The sequence below is a fragment of the Zalophus californianus genome, chromosome 16 (assembly GCF_009762305.2).
Source record: "Zalophus californianus isolate mZalCal1 chromosome 16, mZalCal1.pri.v2, whole genome shotgun sequence".
Classification (NCBI taxonomy): Eukaryota; Metazoa; Chordata; class Mammalia; order Carnivora; family Otariidae; genus Zalophus; species Zalophus californianus.
In genome coordinates this window covers 58,930,164-58,957,166 of record NC_045610.1, presented here as the reverse complement: position 1 = coordinate 58,957,166, position 27,003 = coordinate 58,930,164, and the positions used below count along the sequence as shown (strand labels likewise).

Sequence of the window (27,003 nt, the reverse complement as noted above, 5' to 3'; positions counted from 1 at the left end):
CTGGTGGTTGCTAAAGGGCAGGTGGGTGGGGGGATGGGCGAAATAGATAAGGGGAATTAAGAGCACACTTATCGAGATGAACACTGGGAGCAATGTACACAATTGCTAAGCTGTAACATTGTACACCTGAAACAGAACACTGTTATGTTAATTATACTTGAATACAAAAAGAAATCATGACGCCATTTTTAAAAAGCCATAAAAAGTTATCCAGGCCACAGTGTATTTATTATAAGTTGCATATTAAATTAAAATGTTTATTTATTTTTAAAGATTACATGTTATTTATTTGACAGAGAGAGAGAGCACAAGCAGGGTGAGTGGCAGGCAGAAGGAGAAGCTGACTCCCCACAGAGCAGAGCCCAAGGTGGGGCTCAATCCTATGACCCTGAGATCATGACCTGAGCAGAAGGCAAATACTGAGCCACCCAAGTGCCACCCTGTTATCTTTTTTTTTTTTTAAAGATTTATTTGAGAAAGAGAGAGAGAGAGCGTGCATGAGTGGGGGGAGGGACAGAGGGAGAGAGAAGGCTGAGCGCAGAACCGCACTCAGGGCTGGATTTCACGACCCTGAAATCATGACCTGAGCCAAAACTGAGAGTCAGATGCTTAAGCTACTGAGCCACCCAAGTGCCCCGTTTATGTATTTTTTTTTTTTTTAATGAAAATAGGATCACAAGGGGGCGAACACATTTTTGTTCTGCCTTTTGCTTACTTTAAGGCATTTGGCCTCAAAAGGGCATAACCTAAGGGGGCAATTCTCCACCTAGGTGTGGTGAAAGCTTGGGTTTCCCCCACCAGCAGCTGTGAGGTGTCTCACTGGGAATTTGTTGCAAATGTTAAATCAAGTCCTACAGTTGGTGAGTCATTTCCTTTGAAGATCTGTAATAAATTCAAGTTATGACTATAATATCACTCTCATTTGCCTGCATCCTGAAAGCTTTTTGAATATTTTAGCACTTCAGATCACATACTATATTTAAATATTCATTATCTTCTTAGCCTGAGAGTCGAAGAACACATATAAAGCAAACTCCCCAGACACTGAGCAGAGGCCTTAGGTGTGGATCCTCCCGGGGCCTTTCCCCTGCATGCACAAACGTGGGCACACAGAGAAAAACATGTGTTTGCGTGTGTGTATTGTGTAAAGTTATTGAGATGGTACTAAGTTGTATCACTAAGCATCTTGCTTTTGCCATGTAACAATATGTTTGAGGGATTTCCCACCCGGTAAACAGATCTCTTTCTAATGGCTACATAGTGGTCGGCTGCTGGCTGCTTGGACGAACTCATCCCCGACTGATGACTGTCTAGGCTATTCTTCCTTTTTGGGATACTCCATGACACTTGGAGTGCTAGTTATTCAGAGTGGGGGAGGGGTGCTGGGTAGGGAGGGTGGTAGATGCACAGGGCTGGCTGCTTGGGAAATGCACACACCCCTGGGTGGGGGGCAGAGGAATCTTCTGGCTCTGGATGTCATCGTCCCATCACAGAAGGGGCCAGCCCCGAGGCTATGTCCCAGGAGACTCTGGGAAAGCCTCAGGACAGAGTGGTCAAAAGAATGCCATAAAAGAACAGGCTGGTTTGAGAAAATCTTTCGAAAAGGTCAGCAAACTTTGAGCTGGAGCTAAGTCTACTTATTGCCAGGAGCTGTCATTTTTGTCATGCCCTCTAGGCAGGCAGGGGGCCAGGCGGTTTGGGCATCACACAGCGTTGACTGGGGCTGGACCTCCCCTGGAACCCCTCCCTCGAAGCCAGCGAAAGAGAGATTTTTAGTGGTGTTCGGAGCAAACAGAGGCGCTCCTGGGCACGGGGAGAGCTGGAGGCTGGCAGGACGGGGAAGCGTGTGGGGTCAGCACTTCACCATCGGGGGGCTGGGGAGGCACACTCCAGCGCTGTCAGTGCTCCTGGAGGATTGTTTTCAAAATCATCTGCAGCAGGAAGGAAAGACACAAGAGCCCCAGATTTGGAGAGGCCCTTGTGAGCCTCTCTCAAGAGGAAACTGATGAAAGAAACAGGCTGCATTCCTGCGCATCGAAGGGTCACTTAAAATGACAGCCCAGTCCCATCTGTCCTTTGAAGTGTCCTAAATAAGCCCCCAGCCATATGTAGACTTACCTCGGGCTCGACATGCGCTTTTGTTCACCCACAAGCTAAGTGGGTTTACGTTTTTATGTAATTAAATTAAACCTGATTAAATTAGGTTTTCTAATTAATTAATTAAAAATTTACTAATTAAAGGCCTCCAGGGCCAAATTCTAAGCAATCGCTACACCCAACATGGGGCTTGAACTCACGACCCCGATTCTTAGGTTTTTCGAGAGATGCCACTTATGGGTGTTTGTTTTTCCCCCAGTTAAAAAAAGAAGAGTAATACGTGTTCGTGTTTTAAAATGCACCTGTGTCACCACTGGTAATTGTTTCTTTCACACACATGCATATGCCTCCAAGGGTCTAGCTGTCGTTGTATTATTAAACTGGGAATACGCTGGGGTGCCTGGGTGGCTCAGTCATTAAGCGTCTGCCTTTGGCTCAGGTCACGGTCCCAGAGTCCTGGGATCGAGCCCCGCATCGGGCTCCCTTTTCGGCGGGAAGCCTGCTTCTCCCTCTCCCACTCCCTCTGCTTGTGTTCCCTCTCTCGCTGTGTCTGTCTCTGTCAAATAAATAAATAAAAAATCTTAAAAAAAAAAAACTGGGAATATGCTGGATCACTTCTTTCTTGTGCTTTTGCTCTCACATCTGAAACAATTTGATGTAGCCTAACTCATTTTTACAAACTTCATTCTGTTACCAAATTATGTCATCATTTAACCTCACTGGGACATGTCAGCTGTGTCTAAGTTTTGAGTGTTAATAAAGCTTCAAAGACTACCTTTGTGTATTTCTTGATTATCCTGAAGAGAAATTCCAAGCAGCACAATTACTGGGCCAGTGGGTTTGGATCCCTATCACCAGACGGAGGTCCCACCGGCAGAACTAGAGAAGGACCCCTTCCCAACCTCTCCAGCAGGGCTGGGCGTAATTATCATTAGAACATTTTCCATGACAGGTGGGAAAGGACTGGCCTTTTAAGTGACATTTCTGTGATCACTAGTATAATTTAATCTTCCCCCGTGTTTACTAGCCATGCATATTTTTTCTTAAATTATCCCTTATTCCTTGTCCATTTTTTTCTATTTATAATCTATTCCTAAATAGAAATAAAAATGGTTCTTATTGATTTGTAAGTGCTCTTTATATAGTAAGAATATTAACTATGTGAGTTAAAACTGAATGTTCTAAAAGCCTCAGAAGTGGCAGCTGATTAAAAAGTGAAGCTAATGACGTACCCACTTTCCCAGAAAAACAACAACAACAACAGAAGTGGTAATTCTTTACCTGCCAGATCTGTAGCAAATATTTCCCCCAATTTATTCCTTGTTTTTTTTTTAAAGATTTTATTTATTTATTTGAGAGAGAGAATGAGATAGAGAGAGAGAGAGCACGAGATCCAAGAGGGTCAGAGGGAGAAGCAGACTCCCTGCTTAGCAGGGAGCCTGATGCGGGACTCGATCCCGGGACTCCAGGATCATGACCTGAGCCGAAGGCAGTCGCTTAACCAACTGAGCCACCCAGGCGCCCTCCCCCAATTTATTCTTTGGCTTTTAAAAGAATTCTCCGCATTAAAATTGTAATATTTGATTTTTTAAAAGATTTTATTTTTAAGTCAGCTCTACACCCAACATGGGGCTTCAACTCAACGACCCTGAGATCAAGAGTCATGCACTCCACCAACTGAGCCAGGCAGGCGCCCCTGTAATGTTTGATTTTTAAAAGGATTCTCCATGTAAAAATTGTAATGAACCAAATCCATCCATCCTCTCCTATCCAGAGTTGGCTTTGCTTTATGGTTACACATAGGCTGATACTTTCCTTGCACCAGATCAATGCCTGTCCCCATCCATACCAAGCCCCATGCATCTCCCACCTGTGTGCCCAGGAGCAGACTCTGCAGCTCACCTCATTTCAGAAGGAGGTGAAGTAGAGGAAGCTAGTGGGGTACTCAATTCTTACCATCAGGATCCCAGCCTCCTGGAAGCCAAAGATCCAGTAAAGTGGCTCCTCCGTGCTCCCTACCTCCCCACCTCTCCTGTGCAAGGGCTGGGGCAGGGGGGAAACCTTGCTCTCCACAGTAAAAGGATGTGTCCCACCTGGGTGAGCACGAAATCCTTCTGGGTTAGGTTCCAAATGATTTCAAAGTGATCCACATCATGGATTTCTTCAAACGAGGCATTCCACCCTCTTCGGCGTAGTGTCTGGGTGGAGAAAGGAGCAAAGCAGGAGGCAGCAGGGTGGGGAGGGTGGGGAGGGTGGGGGAGGGTGGGGGAGGTCCACACCACGCCGGGCATGCACCAGGCCCTCGCTAAGTATTTGTTGAATAAATGGCTCGTGGTCTTAGGGTCCCTTTGGGTGAAATAAAGAGGAAGGTAATGAGAACACAGGAGCCTCAACCTCTGGCCAGAGGCGGGGTGTTGGGAGTACCTGATAAAATTCCCTGGACTGTCGGTGGAATTCAGGGGAGTCGTGTTGGCCCACAGTCACCAGCACGTGGCAGGCTGGATCCGAGGGCTGCGTCAAGGCTGCCTCCAGGAGCAGCTGGGGACTGTTCCTCTGAGCATCCTCCCTGGCGCAGGGGGTAGGCATGGGTCAGGACAGAGAGAAGCCTGCACTTCACCCCTGGCCCCCCTGATAGGCTCACGCTCAGCTCCGGGAGGACAAATGACTCACAGGGTCATGCGGAGAGGGGCGTTGTGAGTGGTGTAGACAATGGGCTCCAGGTCATAGATCCCACTTACCAGGAAAAAGCCTGTGAAGGTTAAGAATAGTCAGAGGGCGAGGCTGCAGGTGGGGCCAAGACTCCACCCACATTGGGCCTCAAGCCGGCTCTGACGGGGGTGGGGGGGGGGTGGGGGGTGGGGGGGTGGGCAATATGGGGCCAGCCCAGCCTCCAGGGCCAAAGGGGCAAGACCGGGGTAGGGGTAGAGACGCAAAGCAGGCCTGTTTCACAGGGCTCAAAGCCCCAGGTCAAGCCCTCCGTGGCTGTTGGGATTTTGTGACCCTGGTGCAGACCATCGGCGGAGGGTGATGGCTGTCCAACAAAACCTGCAGTCCCATGAAAACCTTTGAGGTTGGGTGTGACTCCATGCTTGGTCCAGTTGGTCAGGAACATCATGGAAGCCAGGTGGGCCCCTGCTGAGTGTCCACACAGGTAAATTCCCCTGGGTTGAGTCAGAGCAGAGAGCCCAATTCACCTTCAGTTTCCCGAATGCATTGGGCCAGTACCAAAGACTCCCAATTTGCCTTCTGCTCCACAGGCCGGAGGGGACAGCTGGGCTGCATCCAAGGGGCTGAATCACCATCCTCCCTCATTGTCTGATAAAAAGGAAAATTTGCAGTGATACCCACTCATTGTACGGATACTGCTTCTGGACAAATGCGATGCTCCGAGTCACCTGGTCTACCATCTGGTCCAGGGTACCTGCACGGAGAGCAGGAGCTGTGTCAGGATCCGTGGGGGGGCTCTCTCCCCTCCAAAGCCCAGCAGACTTCAAACCTGCAGGACCATCCTCATTACCTTTGGGGGCAAGGTCATAAGCCATGACCACCACGGCCACTCCCTGTGCTGTCAGTGGGTTGACCATGAAGGCTGATGTGTCTTTACTGTGGAAAGAGACAAAGATGTGACAACTGGAGGCACCTGGGCCACCAGGAAGCTTCCACGTCCTTTCCGCCCAGGGCTCCACCCCTCTCTGGTTCCGTGTAGCACGAGGAAGAAGGTAGGCGCTGTCCTTACCTTATCACATGCTAGCTATTAAACCCCGGGGCTTTACTTAACCTCTAAATCCGCTTTCCTTATCTGTAAAATGGGGACATCTACATTCTCTTAGGCACTGTCTTTGAGAAATGAAGATCAGATGGGTAGAGAGCTTTGTATGACAAAGGGTGAAAGTGCTATAAATCTAGCTATGAAGATCACTATGCTTGAGGGGTGGTAGATCCTATAGCAGGCTCCTTAGTAAGAACCTAGGGAACAACAGTGTCCTTGAAGCTCTCAAATACCTCTCTGCTTATCTTAAGGTGACAAGCTGACCTGGTTTGCCCGGGGACTCTCCCACTGAAAGCCTCAGGTCCTGGGAAACACCTCAGTCCCGAGCAGGCTGGGAAGGTTAGTGACTGTGGTTTCCTTCTGACTGAGAGTAGCTTGAACATGCTTCTCACCGGGTATAGTGGGTCGAATAGTGTCCCCCCAAAAGATAGGTCCAAATCCTAACCTCAGGACCTGGGAATGTGGCCATAGAGTCTACGCAGCTGTCATTAGGGATCCCGAGGTGAGGTCATCCAAGAGAGAAGGGGGGGAGATCTGTGACCCAGACACACAGACACCAAGGGGGCCCTGCGAGGATGGAGGCAGAGATGGAAATGATGCAACCGCAGCCAACGAAAACCTAGAGCCCCCAGAAGCTGGATGAGGCAGGAGCGGGTTCTCCCTTGGAGCCTCGGGACAGAGTGTGGCCCTGAGCACACCCTGATCTCAGCCTTCTGGCCTCCAGAACCGGGAGAGAACACGCTTCTGTGATAATCCACCAAGTTTGCAGTCATCTGTTGCAGCAACCCCGGGGGACTCGTACACCAGGGCAAGATGAATCTCCCTTTCTCCCTGCTCATCCAGACTCCAGACTCACCTTCCACTCTGCCAGTACCCTCCATGAAAGAACAGACAGAAAGGCGAGGCTGTAAAGACAAAGGTGTGGGGGATGAATCCAGGCGGCCTGGCCAGCTGAGCTCTGCTGCGGGACCGCCTGCTGGCCACCTACCTGCAGACACTTCCCCAGGAAAGTAGATGTCCAGTTTCTCCCCTTCACCGTCGCCATAGGGGACATGCAGCAGGCTCCTCCTGGTGGCCCGGGCCTTCTTGGTGGCTGTCTCAAGAAACGGACAAGTCACCATCAACACAACCTGCAGTGATTTCTATCTCATTTAAGGCAGAAACCTTTCTGCAGAAAGCCCCTTCGGGTGGACCGGTCAGCTCCGGCTGCAGTGTGTGCATGAACGATGCTCCCCCAAGTCCTCGTGATCATCTGTGCTGGGTTCTGAAGCATCGCACTGGTGTGCAGTTACAACAGCAGACTGGCCCATCCAAGTGGGACCAATACTATCTGCCCAAGTCTGTCCGGAAGCGAGTGTGCTATGGTTCTGAAGGGCACCACTCTGGCCACTGCTTTAGTACATGCTTCTTGTGTGCGTTACACTTGGCTTCGTGCCCCAGGAAGTATAAACTTGTCCAAGTCTTTGGAAAAACAATCTTCTAGGGAAGCAACATATAAGGCTAAGATCATGTGTAGTATCTGTTCTGATCAGTTTACACTCACTTCAAATAGGGGTGAGCAGGTGCCTCAGTTGGTTAAACGTCCAACTCTTGGTTTCGGCTCAGGTCGTGATCTCACGGTGGCGGGATCGAGCCCCATGTGGGGCTCTGCACTCAGTGCGGAGTCTGGTTCAGAGTCTTTCTCCCTCTACCTCTCCCTCTGCCCCTCCCTGTTCAAGTGCACTCTCTCTCTCCCTCTCTCTCTAAGAAATAAATAAAATATTTCAACTCACTTCACATAGATAATGAAACAATATGAATATATAATTGAGTGCCAGGAGGGGAGAGGTCAGAATAATGTAAAAATTGGCTAGGACTTGGGTGGGAAGAAAGGAGGAAGGGCATTGCTAGGGAAATTAAATACCACAGGCGAAGGGGGGTGGTGGGCGGGGAGTCTGCATGTTCACACTGTCCCCCGAGGGCTCACCCCAAAATCAGTGAAACACAGGCAGCTTAGCTCCCTCCAACACTGGGCTCTGGAGAGTGTAAATTGGTAAGCTCTTCTGGAGGGCAGCTTGGAAATATGTATCAAAGCCCAAGAAGCTCATACTCCTTGATGCCTAAGTCCTTATCTACATAGTTTTTATAAGGAAATAATCAGAAATATCCCCAAAGACTTGTTTTAAAGATGCCCACAGTAATGCTATTTATAATAGCAAAACACCGGACACAGCCTGAGTGACCTGCTCAAATACATTCTGGCCTGTCCTCCTACTCTGCTTTATCATGTAGCCTGGCATCCACCACCCTTGATATTATTTTTCCCCTTGTTTCCTGTCTGTTGCCTTCACCATGAAGACAAGGGCTTTGCTTTACCCACCTCTGTACACCCAGGACTTGATAGGTAGTAAACTTGTGTGATGGGGCGCCTGGGGGCTCAGATGGTTAAGCATCTGCCTTCAGCTCAGGTCATGATCCCAGGGTCCTGGGATTGAGCCCCCGAATTGGGCTCCTGGCTCAATGGGGAGCTTGCTTCTCCCTCTCCCTCTGCCTGCTTTTCCCTTGCTCATGCTCTCTCTGTCTCTCTCTGTCTCAAATGAATAAATTTTTTAAAAAATCTAAAAAAGGGCGCCTGGGTGGCTCAGTAGTTAAGCGTCTGCCTTCAGCTCAGGTCATGATCCCAGGGTCCTGGGATCGAGTCCCACATCGGGCTCCCTGCTCAGCGGGGAGCCTGCTTCTCCCTCTCTCACACTACCTGCTTGTGTTCCCTCTCTCGCTGTCTCTCTCTCTGTTAAATAAATAAATAAATAAATAAATAAATAAATAAATAAATAAATCTAAAAAAAAGAGAGAAGATTGTGTGATAAATAAGCAGTGCTGGGTCAACTGAATATCCAAATGAAAGAAAAGTTTCTTGATCCCTACCTCACACCACACCAGATCAGTTCCCGATGGACTATCTAAACATGAAGGAGAGGACAATAGAACGCTTGGAAAAGAGACTAGGAGATCTTCATGATCTTGGGATAGACAAAGATTGCATAAATAGGACCCCAAACACATTAATTGAAAAGGAAATGGATGAGTATTTCATGATGTAAACAGCAAAACAGTTTGCATAAATAGCATTTGGCATGATCAGTGTGGTCTTTCTGATACTGAAGTTGGTAGGGAGAGACATGAATTTGGGATCCATGTCCCCAGAGGTGCCCAGGTCCCCAACCTTGGTGGCTGTGGTGGTGGACCCAAAAGGAAAACAGTGCTCCTCTGGGCTGGATGATCTTGCAACTCCAGAAGGGGCAAACTCAGTATGTAGAGATAGCTTGTATAAAGTGTGTTTAGGCAGGTGTGCATAAACTGTTAAAATGGGCTGTCTGCATATCGGCTGGACTGCTCAAGGCCAAGAGCAACAAAAATGATGGTAGACACCCAGTTTCTCTCATGCCAAAACCAGGGACCATGCTGCCTTTGCAGGACAGGCAAAGTGGCTGCAAAACCAGTTTTGCTATCACTGACCACATCTACTGCTCCACCCCCCCCCCCCCCCCGTCCTTGGGGTGAGGGGACAAGAGAAGGAAAGTTTTCTTAGGAGAGAGATGTGCCATGCTATGTGCTGTGGGTCTCCGCTCCCTCTCCTGCAGAGGGGCAGGCAGAAACTTCCCATCTCCTAATGCTTCAAACAACCAACTGCTCAGAAGGCCTGATGTGGGACTCCTGCAAGGGTCTAATGACCAGAACAAAGCAGGCTCCCTGTGTGTCCATGCACCACACTGGGCACAGACCACTCTGTGGGACACACTTAACAGAATGCATCTATTAGAGACTTCCAGTGAATCAAACCTATTGCATTTGTGATTATAATCTGAAGTGTTTAGGGGTGACTGGGTGGCTCAGTCTGTTAAACATCTGCCTTCAGCTAAGGTCATGATTCCAGGGTCCTGGGTTCGAGCCCCATGTTGGGCTCCCTGCTCAGCAGGAAACCTGCTTCTCCCTCTCCCTCTGCCCTTCGCCCCTCCTCTCTCTTTCTCAAATTATTTTTTTTTAAGATTTTATTTATTTATTTGACAGAAGAGAGAGCTAGAGAGGGAACACAAGCAGGTGGGGTAGGAGAGGAAGAAGCAGACTCCCCGCCGAGCAGGGAGCCCGATGTGGGGCTCGATCCCAGGACCCTGGGATCACGACCTGAGCTGAAGGCAGACGCTTAACGACTGAGCCACCCAGGCGACCCTCTCTTTCTCAAATTGAAAAAAAAGAAGAAGAATGTAATTACAGACGGGGCACCTGGGTGGGTCTGTCGGTTGAGCAGCCAACTCTTGATTTTGGCTCAGGTCGTGATCTCATGGGTCATGGGATCGAACCCTGCATGGGGCTCTACACTCAGCAGGGAGTCTGCTTGAGGATTTTCTCTTCCTCTCCCTCCGCCCCCCGCCCCCCACCAACTTGTGTGCACACTCTCTCTCTAAATAAGTAAATAAACAAATCTTAAAAAAAGAAGAATGTAGGGGCGCCTTGGTGGCTCAGTCGTTAAGCGTCTGCCTTCGGCTCAGGTTTTGAATCCAGGGTTCTGGGATCGAGCCCCGCATCAGGCTCCCTGCTCCGTGGGAAGCCTGCTTTCCCTCTCTCACTCCCCCTGCTTGTGTTCCCTCTCTCGCTGTGTCTCTCTCTATCAAATAAATAAATAAAATCTTAAAAAAAAAATAATGTAAGGACTGGCGGAGCAAGATGGCGGAGGAGTAGGAGACCTGGGTTTCGTCTGGTCTCAGAAATTCAGCTGCATAGGGATCAAACCATTCTGACACCTACGAACTCAACAGGAGATTGAAGAGAAGAATAGCAACAACTCTCTGAACAGAAAAGCGACCACTTTCTGGAAGGTAGGACGTGCGGAGAAGTGAATCCGAGGCGGTATTCGGGAGGAGACAGCGGGGGAGGGGGCCTCCATCGGCCGCTTCTGGCAAGTGATAGAGCCGCGGAGCACAAAATCGGAACTTTTAGAAGTCAGCTCCGCTGAGGGACCTCACTCCAGTGGCTAAGTGGGGGGTAGGACCCTCGGGGTCACAGAAAGACCAGGGGTGCCTGAGTGCAGCAGAGCTCCCAGGGATCAGAGAGGGGAAGCCGGCTGCAGAGATGGAGCCGAGGTGCGCGCTCTCAGCTCGGGGTGGCCATAAACTGTGATCCGCGGCCCAGTCGGGCCACTGCTCCTCCAGCAGGGACCCAAAAAGCGGCAGAGCCGGGGAGACTTCCCTCCCTCCCCCCGGGAGGAGCGGCGCGGGAGCGCACCGCAGGGATCTGCTGGGTTTGGAAACTCCACACGGGGTCGGGTGCCAGAGATAGAAACACCCGGTCACAGGCCGGGTGAGCACGGAGTGCGGCCGGAGACCGGGGACACGGGAGTGACTGCTTTTCTCTGGGGGCGCACTGAGGAGCGGGGCCCCGAGTTCTCAGCTCCTCCGGGTGGAGATTGGGAGGCCACCATTTTCACTCTGGTCCTCCAAAGCTGTACCGAGAGCTTGGAGGGAACAAGAGCACCAGAGAGCAAACCTGAGCAGATTGCTTAGCCCAGACCGACAAGGGCGGGGCAATTCCGCCTCCGGCAAAGACATTTGGGAACCACGGCAACAGGCCCCTCCCCCAGAAGATCAGCAGGAACAGCCAGCAAGCCAAGACCAAGTTTACCGATCAAGGAGAACGGGAGAACTCCAGTGCTAGGGGAATACTGCACCTAGAATTCATGGCTGTTTTACCATGATTCATTAGTTTTTCAAAGTTGATTTTTTTAACTGTTTTTTTTCTTTTTTTGAATTTTTCTTTTTCCCTTTTTCAACCAACATCTTATCAATCCCTTTTTTAAAAAAAAATTTTTTTTATTTTTCATTTTTTAGAGTCATATTTTATCCCTTCATCGTAGTTACCCTTATTTTTGGCATATATATATATATATAAGTTGTTCTCTCTTTAAAATTTTGAGATACAGTTTCTTCCAACAGATCAAAATATACCCTAAATCACTAGTGTATGGCTTTGTTCTAGTCTCCTGCCTGATCACATTCTCTCCCTTTTTTCTTTTTCTTCTTTGTTTTTTAATCTTCTTCTTTCTTTTTTTCAAACAACTTCTTATCTTATCAATTCCTTTTATAAAATCTTTTATAATTTTCATCTTTACAGTCATCTTCCATCCCTTCATTGTATCAACCCTTATTTTGCACATATATAAGTCTTTCTTCCTTTAAAATATTAGGAGGCACTTTCTTCTAACAGACCAAAATACGCCCAAAATCTAGTGTGTGGCACTCATCTATACACTAGTCTGATCATATTTGATCATATTCTGTTTTTGTTTTGTTTTGTTCTGTTTCTGTTTGTTTTTTTCTCTTTTTTCCCCTTTCTTTTTTCTTTCTTTCCCTTTCTTTTCCCCTGGTTTCAGGTCTTTTCTGATTTGTATAGAGTATATTTGCTGGGGACATTGTTAACCTGTTAGCATTTTGTTCTCTCATTCATCTATTCTCCTCTGGACAAAATGACAAGACGAAAAAAATCACCTCGGCAAAAAGAACAAGAGGTAGTACCGTCTGCCAGGGACCTACTCAATACGGACATTAGTGCGATGTTGGAGCTAGAGTTCAGAATCATGACTTTAAAGATACTAGCTGGGCTAGAAAAAAGCGTGGAAGTTATTAGAGACACCCTTTCTGGAGAAATAAAAGAACTAAAATCTAACCAAGTCGAAATCAAAAAGGCTATTAATGAGGTGCAATCAAAAATGGGGGCACTAACTGCTAGGATAAATGAGGCAGAAGAGAGAATCAGCGATATAGAAGACCAAATATGGAAAATAAAGAGGCTGAGAAAAAGAGAAACAACTACAGGATCATGAGGGCAGAATTCGAGAGATAAGTGATACGGTAAGACCAATCAACATTAGAATAATTGGGATCCCAGAAGAAGAAGAAAGAGAGAGAAGGGCAGAAGGTATATTGGAGCAAATTACAGCAGAGAACTTCCCTAATGTGGGGAAGGAAACAGGCATCAAAATCCGGGAGGCACAGAGAACCCCTCTCAAAATCAATAAAAATAGGTCAACACCCCGACATCTAATAGTAAAACTTACGAGTCTCAGAGACAAAGAGAAAATCCTGAAAGCAGCTCGGGAGAAGAGATATGTAACCTGTAATGGTAGAAACATTAGATTGGCAACAGACCTATCCACAGAGACCTGGCAGGCCAGAAAGGACTGGCATGATATCTTCAGAGCACTAAATGAGAAAAATATGCAGCCAAGAATACTATATCCAGCTAGGCTGTCATTGAAAATAGAAGGAGAGATAAAAAGCTTCCAGGACAAATAAGAACTAAAGGAGTTTGCAAACACGAAACCAGCCCTCCAAGAAATATTGAAAGGGGTCCTCTAAGCAAAGAGAGAGCCTTAAAAGCAGCATAGATCAGAAAGGAACACAGACAATATACAGTAACAGTCACCTTACAGGCAATATAATAGCATGAAATTTATATCTTTCAATAGTTACCCTGAATGTAAATGGGCTCAATGCCCCAATCAAAAGACACAGGCTATCAGATTGGATTAAAAAACAAGACCCATTGATATGCTGTCTGCAAGAGACTCATTTTAGACCCAAAGACACCCCCACATTGAAAGTGAGGGGGTGGAAAACCATTTACCATGCTAATGGACACCAAAAGAAAGCTGGGGTGGCAATCCTTATATCAGACAAATTAGATTTTAAAACAAAGACTGTAATAAGAGATGAAGAAGGACACTATATCCTACTTAAAGGGTCTATCCAACAAGAAGATCTAACACTTGTAAATATCTATGCCCCTAACATGGGAGCAGCCAATTATATAAGGCAATTAATAACAAAAGCAAAGAAACACATTGACAACAATACAATAATAGTGGGGGACTTTAACACCCCCTCACTGAAATGGACAGATCATCTAAGCAAAATATCAACACGGAAATAAAGACTTTAAATGAAACACTGGACCAAATGGACTTCACAGACATATTCAGAACATTCCATCCCAAAGCAACGGAATACACATTCTTCTCTAGTGCCCATGGAACATTCTCCAGAATAGATCACATCCTAGGTCACAAATCAGGTCTCAACCGGTACCAAAAGACTGGAATCATTCCCTGCATATTTTCAGACCACAATGCTTTGAAACTAGAACTCAATCACAAGAGGAAAGTCGGAAAGAACTCAAATACATGGAGGCTAAAGAGCATCCTACTAAAGAATGAATGGGTCAACCAGAAATTAAAGAAGAATTAAAAAAATTCATGGAAACCAATGAAAATGAAAACACAACTGTTGAAAATCTTTGGGATACAGCAAAGGCAGTCCTAAGAGGAAAGTATATAGCAATACAAGCCTTTCTCAAGAAACAAGAAAGGTCTCAAATACACAACCTAACCCTACACCTAAAGGAGCTGGAGAAAGAACAGCAAATGAAGCCTAAACCCAGCAGGAGAAGAGAAATAATAAAGATCAGAGCAGAAATCAGTGAACTAGAAACCAAAAGAACAGTAGAACAGATCAACGAAACTAGGAGCTGGTTCTTTGAAAGAATTAACAAGATTGATAAATCCCTGGCCAGACTTATCAAAAAGAAAAGAGAAATGACCCAAATCAACAAAATCATGAATGAAAGAGGCGAGATCACAACCAACACCAAAGAAATACAAACAATTATAAGAACATATTATGCACAACTCTATACCAGCAAATTAGATAACCTGGAAGAAATGGGTGCATTCCTAGAGATGTATCAACTACCAAAATTGAACCAGGAAAAAATAGAAAACCTGAACAGACCTATAACCACTAAGGAAATTGAAGCAGTCATCAAAAATCTCCCCACAAACAAAAGCCCAGGGCCAGATGGCTTCCCAGGGGAATTCTACCAAACATTTCAAGAAGAATTAATACCTATTCTCCTGAAACTGTTCCAAAAAATAGAAATGGAAGGAAAACTTCCAAACTCATTTTATGAGGCCACCATTACCTTGATCCCAAAACCAGACAAAGACCCCATCAAAAAGGAGAATTACAGACCAATATCCTTGATGAACATGGATGCCAAAATTCTCACCAAAATCCTAGCCAATAGGATCCAACAGTACATTAAAAGGATTATTCACCATGACCAAGTGGGATTTATCCCCGGGCTGCAAGGTTGGTTCAACATCCGCAAATCAATCAACGTGATACAACACATTAACAAAAGAAAGAACAAGAATCATATGATCCTCTCAATAGATGCAGAGAAAGCATTTGACAAAGTACAGCATCCTTTCTTGATCAAAACTCTTCAGAGTATAGGGATAGAGAGTACATACCTCAATATCATAAAAGCCATCTATGAAAAACCTACAGCCAATATCATTCTCAATGGGGAAAAGCTGAGAGCTTTTCCCCTAAGGTCAGGAATGCGGCAGGGATGTCCACTATCACCACCGCTATTCAACCTAGTAGTAGAAGTCCTAGCCACAGCAATCAGACAACAAAAAGAAATCAAAGGCATCCAAATCGGCAAAGAGGAAGTCAAACTCTCACTCTTTGCAGGTGATAGGATACTGTATGTGGAAAACCCAAAAGACTCCACCCCAAAACTGCTAGAACTCATACAGGAATTCAGTAGAGTAGCAGGATATAAAATCAATGCACAGAAATCAGTGGCATTCCTATACACCAACAACAAGACAGAAGAGAGACAAATCAAGGAGTCGATCCCATTTACAATTGCACCCAAAACCATAAGATACCTAGGAATAAATTCAACCAAAGAGGCAAAGGATCTGTACTCAGAAAACTATCAAATACTCATGAAAGAAATTGAAGAAGACACAAAGAAATGGAAAAACGTACCATGCTCATGGATTGGAAGAACAAACATTGTGAAGATGTCAATGCTACCTAGAGCAATCTACACATTCAATGCAATCCCCATCAAAATACCATCCACTTTTTTCAAAGAAATGGAACAAATAATCCTAAAATTTGTATGGAACCAGAAGAGACCCCGAATAGCCAGAGGAATATTGGAAAAGAAAAGCAAAGCTGGCGGCATCACAATTCCGGACTTCCAGCTCTATTACAAAGCTGTCATCATCAAGACAGTATGGTACTGGCACAAAAACAGACACATACCTCAATGGAACAGAATAGAAGGCCCAGAAATGGACCCTCAACTCTATGGTCAACTCATCTTTGACAAAGCAGGAAAGAATGTCCAATGGAAAAAAGACAGTCTCTTCAACAAATGGTGTTGGGAAAATTGGACAGCCACATGCAGAAGAATGAAACTGGACCATTTCCTTACACCATACACAAAAATAGACTCCAAATGGATGAAAGACCTAAATGTGAGACAGGAGTCCATCAAAATCCTAAAGGAGAACACAGGTAGCAACCTCTTCGACCTCAGCCACAGCAACTTCTTCCTAGAAACATCCCGAAAGGCAAGGGAAGCAAGGGGAAAAATGAACTATTGGGATTTCATCAAGATAAAAAGCTTTTGCACAGCAAAAGAAACAGTCCACAAAACCAAAAGACAACCGACAGAATGGGAGAAGATATTTGCAAATGACATATCAGATAAAGGGCTAGTATCCAAAATCTATAAAGAACTTATCAAACTCAACACCCAAAGAACAATAATCCAATCAAGAAATGGGCAGAAGACATGAACAGACATTTTTCCAAAGAAGACATCCAAATGGCCAACAGACACATGAAAAAGTGCTCAACATCGCTCGGCATCAGGGAAATCCAAATCAAAACCTCAATGAGATACCACCTCAAACCAGTCAGAATGGCTAAAATTAACAAGTCAGGAAATGACAGATGTTGGCGGGGCTGCGGAGAAAGGGGAACCCTCCTACACTGTTGGTGGGAATGCAAGCTGGTGCAACCACTCTGGAAAACAGTATGGAGGTTCCTCGAACAGTTGAAAATAGAGCTACCCTACGATCCAGCAATTGCACTACTGGTTATTTACCCCAAAGATACAAATGTAGGGATCCGAAGGGGTAAGTGCACCCCAATGTTTATAGCAGCAATGTCCACAATAGCCAAACTGTGGAAAGAGCCAAAATGTCCATCGACAGATGAATGGATAAAGAAGATGTGGTATATATACACAATGGAATATTATGCAGCTATCAAAAGGAAGAGATCTTGCCATTTGCAATGACGTGGATGGAACTGGAGGGTGTTATGCTGAGTGAAATAAGTCAATCAGAGAAAGACATGTATCATAGGACCTCACGGATATGAGGAATTCTTAATTTCAGGAAACAAACTGAGGGTGCTGGAGTGGTGGGGGTTGGGAGGGATGGGGTGGCTGGGTGATAGACATTGGGGAGGGTATGTGCTATGGTGGGCGCTGTGAATTGTGCAAGACTGTTGAATCACAGATCTGTACTTCTGAAACAAATAACGCAATATATGTTAAAAATAAAAGAAGAAGAAGAAGAAGATAGCAAGAGGGGAAGAATGAAGGGGAGTAAGTCGGAGGGGGAGATGAACCATGAGAGACGATGGACTCTGAGAAACAAACTGAGGGTTCTAGAGGGGAGGAGGGTGGGGGGATGGGTTAGCTTGGTGATGGGCATTAAAGAGGGCACATTCTGCGTGGAGCACTGGGTGTTATGCACAAACAATGAATCATGGAACACTACATCAAAAACTAATGATGTAGGGCACCTGGGTGGCTCAGATGGTTAAGCGTCTGCCTTCGGCTCGGGTCATGATCCCAGGGTTCTGGGGTCGAGTCCTGCATCAGGCTCCCTGCTCCTTGGGAGCCTGCTTCTCCCTCTGCCTCTCTCTCTCTCTCTTTCTCTCTCTCTCTCTGTGTCTCTCGTGAATAAATAAATAAAATCTTTAAAAAAATGTAATCACATTGTATAAATTGTGTTTAAATGTTTAGAGGGGATTTAATCTGTGAAAATTATGAGCTAACTTGGTTATGAACATTAATTTAAGAAATACAAGAATGCCATTAAATTTTGTTACAGAGAAACAGTATGTTTATATGGTTAAACAACACACAAAAGGCTTTTAAGTGAAATGTTGCCTCTCCGACTCTCACCCGCCCGCTTCCCCTACCCCCTGCCATGGGGGCCACCGTTATTAATATGGATGTAGACCCTCCCAATCTTTCATCCAAATGGCAGCATATTAAATACATTTCTGCCCTGCCCATTTCAATTAATATTTCTTGGAGAGTTTTTCCAATTAGTACATAGCTTCCTGTTCTTTCCTTTTTAAAAGACCATTCTTTTTTAGATTTATTTTAGAGAGAGACAGTGTGTGTGTGGGGGGGGTGGAGGGCAGAGGAAGAGAGGGAGAGAGAGAATCTCCAGCAGACTTCCTGCTGAGCATGGAGCCCGACACGGGGCTCAATCCCACGACCCTGAGATCACGACTTGAGCCAAAATCAAGAGTGGGACACAAAAACCACTGAGCCATCCAGGCGACCCTCAAGACCATTCTTAATATTTCATCCTACGGCTGCATGTTAATCCAGGGAACCAGTCACGTAACCAGTTACACAGCCAAGAAACCACATCCCACCATCAGGAAATTCTCCCGCTTCTACCAAATGCCCTCAGGTACAGGTGTGCACCAGCGACCCGTGCACGACGCCCTTTCGCTCTAAGGCTCAAATCCATCCAGGCCTCCTATCTTACTTGGCTCCAGCTGTTTGCCAAAATACTGGAGCGTGTGGGGTTTAAGCTCTGGATGTTTACTTCCCACAGTTCTGGAGCCTGGAAGGCCTCGGTCAGGGTGCCAACAGGGCTGGTGTCTGGGGAGGGCCCTCCCTTGGGCCCACACTCCTCACTGTGTACGTACACTTCCCTGTGAGCCTGTGGAGCTCTCTCCCTCTCTGGGGAGGCAAGCCCTCCGTTGTTTCTTCTAAGAATCCTGCCAGGTCAGGACCCCACCCTTCTGGCCTCATTTAACCTTACTTTACCCCTTAGAGCCCCATCTGCAAATAGAGCTACACTAGGGGATAAAGGCTTCAACATGGGAATTTGGGGAGGACACAAAGATTCAGTCCACAAGAGCTCACACCCCAAAAGTCCCGGGACTCTACAATACCAACTCTCCCCCCTGCTCCCCTTCCTCCAGGAGCTGACCCTGACCCCCCTACTACCCACTGTCCACCATCCCCATCACCAGCTCTGTATCCTCCAGAACACTTGCCCCTTCTAACAGACAGTGGCATCTACTTCTGTCTTAAGTTCATGGTCTATCATCTCCCCCTTGCCCCATTAAGAAGCACAACAAGGGATAAGCATGGAGCAAACAGTCAATGGCATTGTGGTAACAACATTGGATGGTGACAGATGGGGACTATTCTTCTCATGATGAGCCCTGAGTCGTGTACAGAGCTATGGAATCACTATGTTGCACACCTGAAACTAATATATCATTGTATGTCAACTGTCCTTCAATAATAAAATAAGAAGAGAAAAAAGAAAAAGATTCCCAATGAAAAATGGGTGGGGGTTTTTCTGTTTTGCTCAGTGATCTATCCCATGCACAAAATGAGTGACCAGCACATGTCAGGCACCCAGGAAATATTCCCCGAAGGGATCAGCACACGAAGAAGCAGTCCTCTGCTGAGAGGCATCCCAAACAACCCTGTCGAGAATAGCCCTGTCGTGAATAACCCTGTGCACACGTCCCACTGGGTGCAGGGGTCTGTCTGAAGGAAGCACTCTCAGCAGTGGAATTTCTGGACCGGAAAATTGGTCATTTTGAGCCCACTGCCTACTGCCCTCTTGCCAGCACAGTGTGAAGAGGCTTGTGCCCGACAAGCACATCAACAGAGTGGGTTCATCAAAAGATAGCAATCTGTTTTTCCCAAGCATTTGTAAAGGAATACATGGACCAACTGGATTCATTTTGTGCCAGAACTAAGAAAAAGACCATGAAATTTATGTTCTAAATTGAAGAGCAATTCAGACCAAGCGGCTGTAGATATTCCCTATCATGCACACGTCTGCCTCAGATAAAAAACTCAGGTCACCCTGAGAAAGAGGGACTGTACCTCTGCAGGAGTCAGCCCAGTGGTTGGCGTTGGGTAGCTGGGTGCAGGGGCTGCAGCCTCCCCCCAAGGGTGCATACCACCAGCCCTCCAGTCCCTGAACCCCCGAGACAGGAACCCCAGGAGGGCTTCAATGAATAAACCATATTAAAACTTCCTTTTTTGATAATGCAAAAATTGAGTTTCTATTATTTGCAACTGAAAGTATCCAAACTGTTACAGACAGAAACACCAAGTCCATGGGCCCATCCCGAGCATGTGTCAGGGGAATTAGGGGAAGTGGTGGCCAGAGCCCCTAGAGACTTGCAAGAATGGGGCAGAGAGACCAGACAGTCCTAGAAGGCCGAAGACCAAGAGTTTATTACATGCCGTGGCCGCAGTTCAAGAGAAGGCAGCGTCCCATCAGCCACCCTCTAGTTAACAATAGGTGGTGGAACCATGGATGGTTTTATTTTTTAAAATCCCTTTTAGTAGGAATATGCTCCTTTTGTAATAAGATAACAATTGTTACCTAAAAACAGCCACGATGGTTCAGAGCAGAGCTACTTCAAGTGTGCTGTGTGGGTACTGGGAGCCCCACCCTGTTTGCTACTGGTCCCCGATGAGCTAAGTATGCAAAGCAAAAGTAAGCATTTAGCATACATGCCGTTTCGTAGAACGGCTTTGTCTATTGGACTAAATAAGAAATCAGGGCTTTCAAACAAAAACTTGTACGCCAATGTCCATAGCAGCCCTATTTACAATCGCCAAAAGTGGAAACAGCCCAAATGTCTGTCAGTGAACGAATGGATAAACAAAAGGTGTCATGTCCACACTATGAAGACATGAAGTAGCCATAGGAATTTTACAACAGGGATGGACCTCCAAAACATTAAGCCAAGGAGAAGAAGCCAGATGCAAAAGGCCACACGTGTATGATTCCGTTCGTACGAAACGTCCAGAATAGGTGAATCCATACAGACAGAAAGCAGTGGGAGGGGAGAAATAGAGAACGACTGCTTAATGATAGGAGGTCTCCTTCTGGGTTGAGGAAAATGCTTTGGCAGAGGGAGGTGGCTGCACGAACCGTTAACATTCTAGATGCTACCGAATTGTGCACTTTAAAATGGTTAAAGTGGTACATTTTATGTCACGCGTACTGTAGCACAGTCAAACAAAACTGGGGCTTGTATCTTTTGTGCCTTTGTATTCTTCCTTTCACTTTTCTGGGGGAGAGAAAAAAGCCCAAGATCAGAGCCTGCGAAGAAAGGAGGGGCCCTCGGAGACCGGGTACTTACCAGAGGCTGTCAATCACGAGGCTCCACCCACCTCACTGGTGGACGTGGTTTGGGGGACGATGCTGCAGGAAGCTCTCAGAGGCAGGGAGTCCAGACAGCGGTTTAGCACATCTCTACCTACCTACCTACCTATTACCTACCTATTCATCCATCCATGCATCCACCCATCCTTCATTTAGTGTACAATATATCGGTCCTAAGAGTCTTGGTAAAACAAGTTTAAAACTACCGAGAGAGGAAATAGTTCTGAAAACCTGCCCCTCCCAGCCCCCCTCTGCTCTCTGCCCATGCTTACTGAGCAGTCCCTGTGTGCCCAACCTTAGCGAGGCCAGGTCTTCATGGTGGATAAAGGTCCTCTACTTGTTAGAGCAGAACATCCCTCACTGCAAGTTAATAGGTCAGTGGCTGTAAGGGTAAATATAAATCAAAAGTAAGAAAAACAAAATTTTTTTGAAGTCTCCCTGGTGCAGAAAAGGAAAAGAGAGCTTCCTCCCTCCCTTTTCTTAGAGCATTTATTTTGGGAAACTCATTGTAAATCCTCTCTCTACCCCTTTGAGGTGTATATAAATATTTTTAAAAGCTAAAGAAGTCTCTTGCCAGTTACACAACCGAGGAATGTTTCCCTCCAGGACTGGGGGAGCCATCTCTTCGAAACGTAGTCATCAAGGAAGCCAGGACCCCTACCCCTGGATTCCATGGGAGGGCAGGAGCCTAACTTCTGCAGGTGCCTGGCTCCCAAGTTTACAAAACTACCTCTTGTCGTGAAGAGTTGAGAAGTTTTCTTTTTCCTCTGGAGAAAGGCAACTCGCAAGCACGGGTGGCCACCCTAATTACCAGGTGGATTGTGGAAGAACCAGTGTGGCGTTGTCGGGCTCTCTTGCTTGAGCACAGGTACCATTTATCTTGAGAACTGGTGTATCTGTTCTGCAATGGGGTGTATCTGCCTGCCTGTCTAAAAGGTTGACGTTTCTTTCTGGTGTCTTTAGTGGCTTGCCTGTGGTGCATATCGCAGTTTGGCTTAACCCTTATTCCATAATAACACATCTTCTTTCTCTCTCTGTCCTTTGTGGAGAAGCTTTCTGGCTTGGCTTCATTATTCGCGCTTTGTGCCCCTTTGCTGCCTCCTGTGAGTTTGATTCTGGGGCAATTCTCGAGTCCGCAGGCAGCACTGACGAGGTCTGGGGAGCTACTCCAGGAGAGGCTGGGCCATGCTCATTCACTGACATTGCCTGACCGGTCTCACCCTGTCAGCCTGCTCCATTCTTACCTGGAAGCTCAGCTCGGGGAGGGGACCGCCATCACGAGCTACATGAGCTTGGGAGGTTATTGAACCTCATCAAGCAGGGTGAGTTGAGGGAGGTACTTGCTTTGGGCACAGCAGTGGGAGGGGGGGGCACCAAAAACTCAGTAATGAACTCAGTAATGAAGATTGTTTTGGGCTGTAGGTTTGTGTCCCCCAACATTCCTATGTCAAAGTGCTGCCCCCTAATGTGATGGTATTGGAGGGGGCACCTTTGGGAGGTAATTAGGTTTGGATGGGGTCATGAGGACGGAGCCCCTGTCATGGGGATTAGCAGTCTTATATGAAGAGGAACAAAGACCAGGGCTCTCTCTCTCTCCCTCCCTCTCTCTCTGCCAAGTGAGGACACATGGACAAGGCAGCTGTCTGCAAGCCAGGATGAGGACTCTCACCAGGGAACCAAACTGGCCAGCACCTTGGTCTTGGACTTCCCAGCCTCCAGAACTGTGAGAAATAGATTCTTATTGTTGAAGCCTTTTGTTATGGCAGACCAAGCTGACCAATACAAAGATAAATAATATTTAATTTAAAAAAAAAAGGTTTTTTAAGGTGGGCTGTACATCCAGGATGGAGCCCAATGAGGAGCCTGAACCCAGGACTCTTGAGATCAAGACCTGATCTTGGTTGGACACTCAACTGACTGAGCCATCCAGGTGCCCCAAAGAGAAATAATATTTAAATGCAATATATATACATACGTACTTTATTTTATTTTATATTTTAAAAGATTTTATTTGTTTATTTGACAGAGAGACAGCAAGAGAGGAAACGCAAGCAGGGGGAGTGGGAGAGTGAGAAGCAGGCTTCCTGCTGAGCAGGGAGCCCGATGCGGGGCTCGATCCCATGGACCCCGGGATCATGACCTGAGCTGAAGGCAGATGCTTAACGACTGAGCCACCCAAGTGCCCCAATACGAACATATTTTAAATCAAAAGTAATGCTAAATGTCCATGGCCAACAAAATGTCAACATTTTAGGGGCGCCTGAGTGGCTCAGTCGTCAAGACAATTGAGATAGACAAACAGGTTTTTGGGGCACCTGGGTGGCTCAGTCAGTTGGGTGTCTGCCTTCAGCTCGGGTAGTGATCAAAGGGTCCTGGGATTGAGCCCTGCATCGGGCTCCCCACTCCGCGGAGAGCCTACTTCTCCCTCTGCCTTCTGCCCCTCCCCCTGCTCGTGCTCTCTCTCTCTCTCTCTCTCAAATAAATGGATAGAATCTTTTTAAAAAATAGGTTTTCTACAAGCTCATGTAGGTTTCACTGCACACTCAAATTTATCGACCAGATAGCCATGTATTTGGCACAGAGCTGGGCCCAGCAGAGGACGCTGAAGAGCCCAGGACACAATTCCACTCCACCTCTGTCGGGACAGGGAGGACGCCGATATGTACTGGAATGAAGCCCCATGAACCTGTTCCTCCAGCTGGATTTTCTCGGTTTAGAGAATCACCAACTCTGAGAGCTCTGTTCAGTCTGCTGAAATGAAGATTTGCCAACATCCAATTTTCCCTGCTGAGGGGAGTGGGCTGGCTGCTTTCTCACACTTCCTCCAAGGAGCTTCCTTCCCCAACCCAGCACAAATGCCTCACTGAGTGTTAAGATCATGGTATGACACTCTGGAGACACGGGACAGAAATGGGAATTCACCTTGAGACTTCTCCACTAGCTTACAGGTTCCTAAGCCCTGATTTCTTGAAAGAAACAAAGTCTTCTTTGCTTCTTACAAATAGCATCCACATCAAATGTTCAGCGGCCAAGGGGGAGGCCTCCCTGTTTTTCATTCCACCTCACTGTGCCACTGTGGCACATTGCCTAATGGGCCTGGGCATGGTTGGCTGAGCAGGAGAGGAGGTGGATCACGGTCTGTGGGGCGTTTCCTGCCTCCAGCCATCCTGTGGCAAGGGCTCCTGGGTGCCTGGCCCTGAGCCGACAAGGCTTACACAGTGCCTGGACTTTAGGAATCACCCTGAGAGCCTCCTCCTGCCCCCAGCGTTCTGAACCACTGCCACCTGCCAAAGTCCACCCACGGCAGCCATGGAGAGGGCCCCCAGTACCCTCGTCTCCTATGTGTGAGTACGTCCTCAGGGCCTCCTCGGCTCCCTGTCGGATGACCCATCTGCTGGGGCTGTACTGATTCTCCAGCTCCTACGGAACACAGACAGAAGGCTGCGTAAGACCTTTGTTCTTCACACTGTGCCCCCATCCCTCCAAATGTCTGGATGCTTCTCTCTACCTTGAGAAGCTCCCTCCCCAATATCTTAGGCTCCACAGATGCCCTCAGCTTCCTTCAAGCCCCTCCAGTCTCCAGCCTGGTCACCCACTCCCCATTCTCCCCCCACACCAATTAATTAGGTACTTCAAATACAACACCACAGGTGCTCTCAGACTCGTGGTCTAGAGCAATCGTCATGCTTTAACTAGTGGACAGCCTTAAAGGGGAGATGAGGTGCCATAAATGTGTCCTGGTTAATGCCACTTGTGGGCACCCCTCCTACTGCTGGAGGCCCGGGAGTTGGTGGGGCGGGGGGCACTGCAGAGGAAGTGACATGGAACTGATCTTCTCTGAACGGGCATGATTCTTTTTTTTTTTTTTTAAGAATTTATTCATTTATTTTGAGAGAGAGACAGAGACAGCAAGAGAGTATACAAGCAGGGGGAGGGGCAGAGGGAGTGGGAGAGAATCCTGAGCAGATCCCCCACAGTCCGTGTAGAGCTGGACACGAGGCTCGAGCCCACAACCTTGAGATCATGACCTGAGCCGAAAACAAGAGTTGGCCGTGCAACTGACTGAGCCACCCAGGCGCCCCTGAGGGGGCAGGATTCTGATTGCAGGAGTCACAGCAAAGAAACAGAGGTCAGGAGGGAGGAATCAAAGGTCAGTTTGGAAATGCTGATGGGCCAGACTGCTGAGACACGGAGGTGAGGCCTGGAAGCTGGGGCTGGGGGGCAGGGTCTCAGATGTCAGGCTAAGACGCTCAGACTTAATGCAGACAGCAACAAGGAAACAGATTTTGGAGAAGGAGCTCAAAGGCAAGGAGAAAGAGTGAAACCTAAAATGGGAAATTTGAAGGCGGGGTGGCTTCCCGGAAGGGTTTTGGGCTCTGGAGTCAGATGGGTTGAGTGCCATCCAAGTTCCAACACTTACAGGTTGTTTTACTCTGGGCAACTCACACTCTCTGGGTCTCAGCCCTCTCTATAATGAGCGTAATAGTAGCCTCACACGGTTGAAGGACATAAGGCATGTAAATGAAGTAAAACTAACCATTCAAGTGTGGGTTACTGCCTCCTCCTGTTGAACGAGATTCTTGGCCAGTATTCTTTAGATCTGTACAATCTGCGCCTGTAGGGCCTTTACAGCCATCCCTGACACACACTGTGAGTTTGGTCATCATCTTTACTGTTGTTATGTATGATAACAATAATGCAAAATGTTTCTGAGAGTCCTCTGGTATTGCCGGCATGTGTGTGTGTGTGTGACAGAGACAGAATGGGATTTCTTGGGGGCAGTATGCATAACTTATCAGATTCTCAGATGTATTTCAGATGTATCTGGGAATCTCAGAAAAAACAAACAAACAAAAAAAACCAGGGCGCCTGGGTGGCTCAGTTGGTTAAGCGACTGCCTTCAGCTCAGGTCATGATCCCGGAGTCCTGGGATTGAGTCTCGCATCAGGCTCCCGGCTCGGCGGGGAGCCTGCTTCTCCCTCTGACCTTCTCCCCTCTCATGCTATTTCTCTCTCTCTCTCTCTCTCTCAAATAAATACATAAAATCTTTAAAAAAAAAAACAGAACACTGCCTGAAATGCAGGGAAACTAGTTAGGAAATTATAGTTGAGTGATAATCATATTAAGGGCTTTGCCTGTGTGGTTTCTAGCCCTTACGACCACGGTGCAGTAAAGAGCAGCCTTTCTGCATCCTCACCATCTGGCACGTCCTCCATCCGAATTGTGGAACCTCAGGTCAAGGTCGGGAACTGTGGCCCCCCTTTATGGATATTAGCACAGCTTCGGTTTTCTCTACCCTTAAAACCAGGCTCACCGAAGCCTGCCTGTGGCAGGAAGCAAACTAGATCAGGGTGCTAAAGCTTTCGGAGCAGGCACACAGGTGCTCACCGGCGCCCTGGAGAGTGGTCGTTCCGTGGGCTCCTAAGCTCCCCTCTTGGAACTGCATCTAATCTCCGCGCTGCACTGCTCGGCCCCAGCCGCCCCCTGCAACCCGCCTACCTCCTTAGATAGCTTCTTCCACGAAGCCTCGCCCGGGGGACCTCGTCCGGGGACCTCCATCGTCCCACAGGGTACCCCCCGAGGCACGCCCCGGCTTTTTATAGGCAGCGGCCGGGGCGGGGCCAGTCGTCCTGGTGACGCAAGCGGGCCGGTCCCTGGGGCCGCCCACTAGGGGCGGGCTGCGGCCAAATCTCCCGCCAGTCCGCGGCCGCGCGCTGATTGGCTCCGGGACGCCAGCGCCGGCTTCCGATTGGTCAGTGCGCTGGGTATAAATGCG

At 47.4% G+C, this 27,003-nt stretch overlaps 1 protein-coding gene across 1 annotated transcript; it reads right to left on the bottom strand.

The window, feature by feature from the left end:
* Positions 1–490: 490 nt before the first annotated feature.
* Positions 491–26,791, bottom strand: AFMID (arylformamidase). The gene is made up of 11 exons (XM_027567592.1): positions 26,727–26,791; positions 24,557–24,647; positions 6,855–6,959; positions 6,723–6,771; positions 5,615–5,700; positions 5,446–5,518; positions 5,161–5,258; positions 4,768–4,846; positions 4,522–4,663; positions 4,191–4,295; positions 491–1,931 (listed from the first exon to the last, which is right to left on the bottom strand). Exons 1-11 carry the CDS (start codon positions 26,784–26,786, stop codon positions 1,899–1,901), a joined length of 921 nt encoding a protein of 306 aa, XP_027423393.1. The 5' UTR covers positions 26,787–26,791; the 3' UTR covers positions 491–1,898.
* Between the last annotated feature and the right edge of the window lie 212 nt (positions 26,792–27,003).

Bases quoted from the DNA above. Each gene is read 5' to 3' on its own strand.
- AFMID (XM_027567592.1), bottom strand. From the start codon at position 26,786: ATGGAGGTCCCCGGACGAGGTCCCCCGGGCGAGGCTTCGTGGAAGAAG. The intron at 24,648-26,726 runs GTAGGCGGGTTG...TGTGTTCCGTAG, and splicing joins GGAAGAAGCTATCTAAGGAG to GAGCTGGAGAATCAGTACAG. The intron at 5,701-6,722 runs GTGAGTCTGGAG...CTCTTTCCACAG, and splicing joins GGGTACTGGCAGAGTGGAAG to TAAAGACACATCAGCCTTCA.